Raw genomic sequence first — 6000 nt, forward strand, 5'->3', positions numbered from 1 at the left:
ATGTTTTTGATTATGTGGTCACAGCATCTCTAGTCACAGACAGACATGATTCACACAGTGTGTGCACCGTTGGCGAGACGTTTCTATTTGCTATGTATTGATGTGTCTCACAGGCCAGAGTGACACAGACACCAGCGACTCAGTTAACTCCCAAGACTCCCGACAGGGCGAGCCCTCGGCCGTGGAACCCGTTGTCATGGTAACTCCCGACCTCATGACGGCCCACTGTGGCCTGCTGACGAACCTGCTGACCATCCTGCCAGATTTCACCCTCACTGCCATCCGACACAACCAGCTCCTCCAAGCACTGGCCAGGTAAGAAGCCACATGCTCAGACGCAAGAACACACCCTCCCTTCTAAAGTATTAATCAAAAACTCAGAATAAAACTCAGAATGGGAGCGATAGTAGATAGTAGTTTGAGAATATGTCAAATGTACATACAGTATAACAATTTTAACAGTATAAATTCCTTACTTGTTATATTCAGTCTGAGACAGAAATGTTTAGTGTTTAGTTGATTAAGCAAATAGGCGATTGATGGAAAAGTAATTATTTATAGTTTTGATAACTGATTAATTGTTTTAGTTGTCAGTAAACATATCAAACATTTTCTGTTTTTTGCAATAGTAAAAATCATAAAATTAACACATTTTTCATCATGATTAAAGATGATTTAAATAAATATGTTTATATTTTATTCCGTAGAGAATTAATGTTAATTGTAGCCTAATCCCCTCTAGCTAGTTTCTTGAAAACACACACAGTTCCAACTATTTTCTCTTTTCTTCCTCAGTCTGGTGGATATTGGGCCCATCGAGAAATGTCTGACTGAGCTGAAGACACCCAACGTCCTACCAGGAGAGAGAGAAGACATCAAAGGCCAGGTGAGAAACACTGTGATCGACAGTTCTGAAGAGTTCTTCAACTTTTTTTTTTTTTTTTTTTGGGAGGGGGGTACAATGACTTAGTACAAAAAACGTGGGTTGGTACAGTACAGTGCCAGCTTCAGTGCAGCTCTAGATTGTCTGAGGGCACCTCCAGATTTTAATGTGGGTGGAATACTCAACAAGCTTAAATTCAAAGCATACCATTGTTTTTGCAGCTTTAAAAATGAACTTTTATAATAGAACAACTTATTCTTACTACACATACATTTTCATCTTTTCTCTAACCTTAGCTGCTCAGTAAATTTGTGCCATCTGTTTGCATGCATATGCGGTTAATCTGCAAAAATGTTGTCCTGTGTCTATGTGCGTATGTACTTTTAGTTTGTCACCCTACTTCAGTACCTGTCCAGCTTCTCCAAACTGCTGCAGTCATGTGTCACGGTGAGCCAGGAGCTGATTGGCCAGATAGACTTCCTGAAACAGCTGTTGACTACCCTGGTGGCAGTGCTCATGCTGGATACCAAAGGATTAGGTCAGAACCTTATGTTAAATTCAAATGGAAGTCGTTCAAATGGAAACATTTCAAAATGTTTTCCATATTCCATATATACTCACATACGTCACAATTATTGATCTATTTAGAAAAACCATTAACAATGCTTCAAATGCAAGTCGCATTTATCCATTTATCCGACTCTCCCTGCAGTATGTTCTACAGTGTGATCTGTGTGTGGCTTTGTGGCTGTCTCGTGTCATAAAATTTGTGACTCACTCTTTCCCTCTTCAGATGCAGGTACCTGGGACACGGTTTGTGTGTGCTGGGCAGACGTGTTTATGCTCCTGGCTACTCTGGTGAGGAGGGACAGCTCAGCATCATACCCATCTGTCTCTGCTGCTCTGGGGAGACGCTGGCGGACATTTGCAGGTACACAGATACTCTGCGCTGTTTGTGTGTGTGTGTGTGTGTGTGTGTGTGTGTGTGTGTGTGTGTGTGTGTGTGTGTGTGTGTGTGTTAAAGTGAGTGAGCAAAAGCTACAAAATTAATTATTCTGATTTAGGCTGCAGTTTAGTTTCATAATCATCTATTATGGATAATTTCTCACAATTCATAATAATAGATTATTGTCTTTTTGGAAAAATGTAGGTGTTTCGTTGAATTTAAATAGCCCTGTGCTGTTTAAGAGTCAAGCTCTTGATACATGATGAAATCGGGCTGTAAAATAATTTTTTCCATAATCATACAGACTGATAATAAGGTTATTATGCTGATTGCAGTAACTCACTAAATAATCAGTATTAGCATTTTAGGTATAATTGTGCAGCTTTAATTCTGGTACAAAAAAAAGAAATTCTGTCATATTAAAACATTCATTGCATCATTACTGTGTGTATTAACTTCCCTGAACAGATGCTAGGATAGGATAATTGCACCCTGTCCTTATACTACCTCTACTCCTCCTACTCATCTTCCTCTGTGATCTGATGGGTCCAGTAAAAGATGAATGCTGAGCCTTTGTGCATGTATTTATGTCTGTGTGTACATGTTTATGGTATCTGGGTGCCTGCGTACACATTTAAATGATTAGTGTGTTCTCCACCAGTGCATACTGCCTCAGTCATGGACAAATATCCAGCTGTCAAGGGATTTGAACAATGGATTTGCCATTTTGTCTCGCTGTGATTCAGTATGTATTGCTGTGTCATTCATTAAAGGAAAACTATTCTCCCACCAACTCACTCTTTTTATTTTCCCTGTGCGTCTGCAGGAACATTATCAGTATGTGTGAATGAGAAGCTCGCAGACCCTTTTCTTCACACAGTGGCTCTGCAGTTTCTCTGTACAATTTTCACAGAGGAGACAAAGAGTCTGGGTGTAGAGGTCACAACCTCAAAGTCTAAACATGCTACTGCTTTGTCTGACATTGTGAATAGTCCCTCAGCCAGCCAGCTGTGTGAACTGTTACTGCAGGTATGTGGAGGTGGGGGGTGGCACATGGTAGTCTGTCTAGACCTAATGTATGTTCTCATGGCAAAGTTTCAAGAATTTAAAAACTTTGATGCTATCTTCCGAGAGTGTGTGATTATGTGTTCCTCTTTGACTGTTGATGCCAGAGTTTTGAGAAGAGGACCCTTCAGGACCCTTTAAAGAAGCTGACAGCCAGAGCACTGATGACATTGCTAGCCTGCAGTCCCACAGCTCAAAACCATGCAGCCAAAGGTAATTCCCCAAACCTCAGGCTAGAGTCAGGCTTTCACCTGTGTTACATAACTAATATCAAATCTACTGCGAAGAATCTTGCAATCATCTTGGACCAGTATATGACTTTGACCATCATGTTACCAAGCTCGTCCAGACCTGTTTTCTTCAGCTAAGAAATATTGCTAAAATCAGATGTATCTTGTACTCTAAGGATCTTGTACTATTAATTCAAACTTTAATTTTCTCCCATCTCGATTATTGTAATTCCCTCTACACGTGCCTCAGTCAAGCTGCTCTAAATTGTTTACAGTTGGTCCAAAACACAGCTGCTAGGCTGCTAACTAGAACTAGCCGTCGGTCCCACATTACCCCTGTTCTTGCATCCCTCCACTGGCTTCATGTAAAATTCTGAATAAACTACAAGATTTTGTTGATTACATATAAGGCTCTGCATGACCTTGCCCCCAGTTACATTTCTGATCTCCTCGTTCCTCATTCCACATCTCGACCACTCAGATCCTCAAATCTCAGCCTTTTATCCATCCCTCACTCCAACCTCAAAACAAAAGGTGATCGTGCCTTTGCTGTTTTAACCCCAACCCTCTGGAATCATATTCCACAAATCAGATTTGCTGAATCTTCGGACTGCTTTAAGCGGCTTCTAAAAACCCATCTCTATAGACAAACCTTTTTATAGATCTCCATCCCTGTCTTATGTTTTGGTTTGTTTCAGTTTGGTTTTGTGCTGTGCTTTTGTATTGTAATATATCTTTATTTATCTATTAATTTATATTTTCCGTGTGTGTATGTGTGAAGCAATTTGTAACTGTGTGTTTTAAAAAGTGCTATACCAATAACGCTTTACTTACTTACATACATATTCCTTGAAAATTTAAAATGGGTCACTGGCTTGTTGTCTGGTGGTTCCCCATAAGACACGTGTAATGTTTTCTTCACATTAACCTAATATTTTAAACCTTGTCCTTAACTGGAAAAGTTTCCAAAACACTGCATCTGTTTTGCAAAACAGCTATTGCCAGAAGTTCATGCTCAATTTACAACATCATTGAGAGATATTTTTTGTAAGTTATAATGGATATCTTATTATAACTCTTCATTTAATGTGAAGTTAACAATATGACTCAGATTGCCTTTTTTCCCCAGCTGGTCTAATTGACAGCTGTGTGGAGCAAATGAAGCAAACTCACTCCCAGCTCCACCTGGAATCAGTCCGACCCAGCAAGGCTTCTAACCGCAAAAAGGTGAGCAGAGACTTGCTGGAAATTTCCAGTCTTGTGTTTCTGTGCTGCCTGTGTTTTTTCCATTGGATATAATAACAATCTGAATTCAACATGAATGAGTTTTTGGAAAAATATGAATATGTATTGTAGTTCTCAGCAGTTAGTCCCCTTGCTGTTATGGAGCAGTAAAGATGCAGTTTCAATTTTAAACATATTGTTCTTTGTTTTGTATTTCTATATTATCAGGAAGAAGGCTATTTAAAGGAAGTCAAGCTGACTGTGGAGATCCTGCGGAGTGCTCTTTACCGCAACGATGAATGCAAAGTGAGCCTCTGTGTCTGCCTTTTAATTCCCCACTGCTAATTGGTTTTTAATGGAACCTCAGAGAACCAATGCTGTGCCTGTAAATGAGCTTCACCTAAATGTGCATGGCCCGGCTAACATCTCAGCAAGTTTAGTTTCTTAAACCATGTAATGGCATTACTTATGGAACATATTAGCTGGTTTTCATTTTCTAAGTGGCCTTTCAGTCACTGGTGGTTACCTAGGACTAAATAGCCAGGGAGGCTCTACTGCAGTGTTTACCCTGCCATTATTCTCCTCCTTGTGTGTTTTCCTGCACCCTTAGGAATATATTGAAGCATTTTATGTTGATTACTGCCATCTGTGTTTGTGCTGTTGTATAAATCAGGATTTCTCTAATGTGTGTTATTACTTTTACCAAGTGTGCATCTGTAATCATGCACATGCCTGTATGTGGGCCTTTTCCTATGCAAGTTTATGTGTTGTGTGTGTGTGTGTGTGTGTATAATCCTTTTGTATTTGTGTGTGTAGGTGGTGGCGACAGATGCTCGCCTAACACTGGCACTCTATGCTCTTTGGCCTTGGCTCCTATTGGACGACCCCACCATGGAGGCGGTGCTGGAGCTTCTGTGTGTCTATACGGCCAACTGCACCACAGGTCTGCTTGTGTGTGTGTGTGTGTGTGTGTGTGTGTGTGTGTGTGTGTGTGTGTGTGTGTGTGTGTGTGTGTGTGTGTGTGTGTGTGTGTGTGTGTGTGTGTGTGTGTGTGTGTGTGTGTGTGTGTGTGTGTGTGTGTGTGTGTGTGTGTGCGTGTGTGTCTGTACGTCTTATGTGTTTGTGCAGGCACTGTGCCTGGCCCGTGCTTGCCCATCGCCTCTGTCTGCGGTTAGCAATCTGACTGAGTCACACACACTTAACACTAAGAACCCCATTGTCCTCTCCAATGACCTCTGAACAACATTGTGTCTCACTGTATAAGACCAGCGCCTGCTTGCCTGCCAGTCACAATGGGCACAGTGTCAGGATCCAGGGATCAGGCTGCATGGCTGTCTCACTGTATGTATGGCAACGGGTTACAGACCAGGGGGAGATGATGTGGGGAAGCACAGAGCATATCTGTGTTGCCTGAAATGTTGGTATTCCATCATGCAAATGTAAGAGCTGTGTATGTGGAAATCAGAACGGCAAAAGACTTTTAGAAAAAAGCTTTTTGAGTAGAGCAAAGGCAAGATTCATGGGAGGAAACAGTGGGGAAATTTACTTTGATAAACCGCTCATGGTTACTTTGATCTGTTTGTGTGTGAATGCACGTGTGTGTGACTAGTGTAGTTGTGCAATGGAAATCAGTTTCATCAATGAAGAAAAGG

The 6000-nt window shown here is 41.1% G+C and overlaps 1 protein-coding gene across 1 annotated transcript in view; it reads left to right on the forward strand.

The window, feature by feature from the left end:
- Positions 1 to 6000, forward strand: part of rttn (rotatin) — a 35041-nt gene that overhangs the window by 22235 nt on the left and 6806 nt on the right. Inside the window, exons 36-44 of the mRNA XM_044176543.1 lie at positions 114 to 315; positions 796 to 886; positions 1271 to 1421; positions 1677 to 1814; positions 2656 to 2858; positions 3002 to 3107; positions 4254 to 4351; positions 4577 to 4654; positions 5165 to 5291. Of these exons, the coding sequence (XP_044032478.1) occupies positions 114 to 315; positions 796 to 886; positions 1271 to 1421; positions 1677 to 1814; positions 2656 to 2858; positions 3002 to 3107; positions 4254 to 4351; positions 4577 to 4654; positions 5165 to 5291 (1194 nt within the window). The remainder of the gene's footprint in view (positions 1 to 113; positions 316 to 795; positions 887 to 1270; positions 1422 to 1676; positions 1815 to 2655; positions 2859 to 3001; positions 3108 to 4253; positions 4352 to 4576; positions 4655 to 5164; positions 5292 to 6000) is intronic.

Source organism: Siniperca chuatsi, linkage group LG19, assembly GCF_020085105.1.
Source record: "Siniperca chuatsi isolate FFG_IHB_CAS linkage group LG19, ASM2008510v1, whole genome shotgun sequence".
Classification (NCBI taxonomy): domain Eukaryota; kingdom Metazoa; phylum Chordata; class Actinopteri; order Centrarchiformes; family Sinipercidae; genus Siniperca; species Siniperca chuatsi.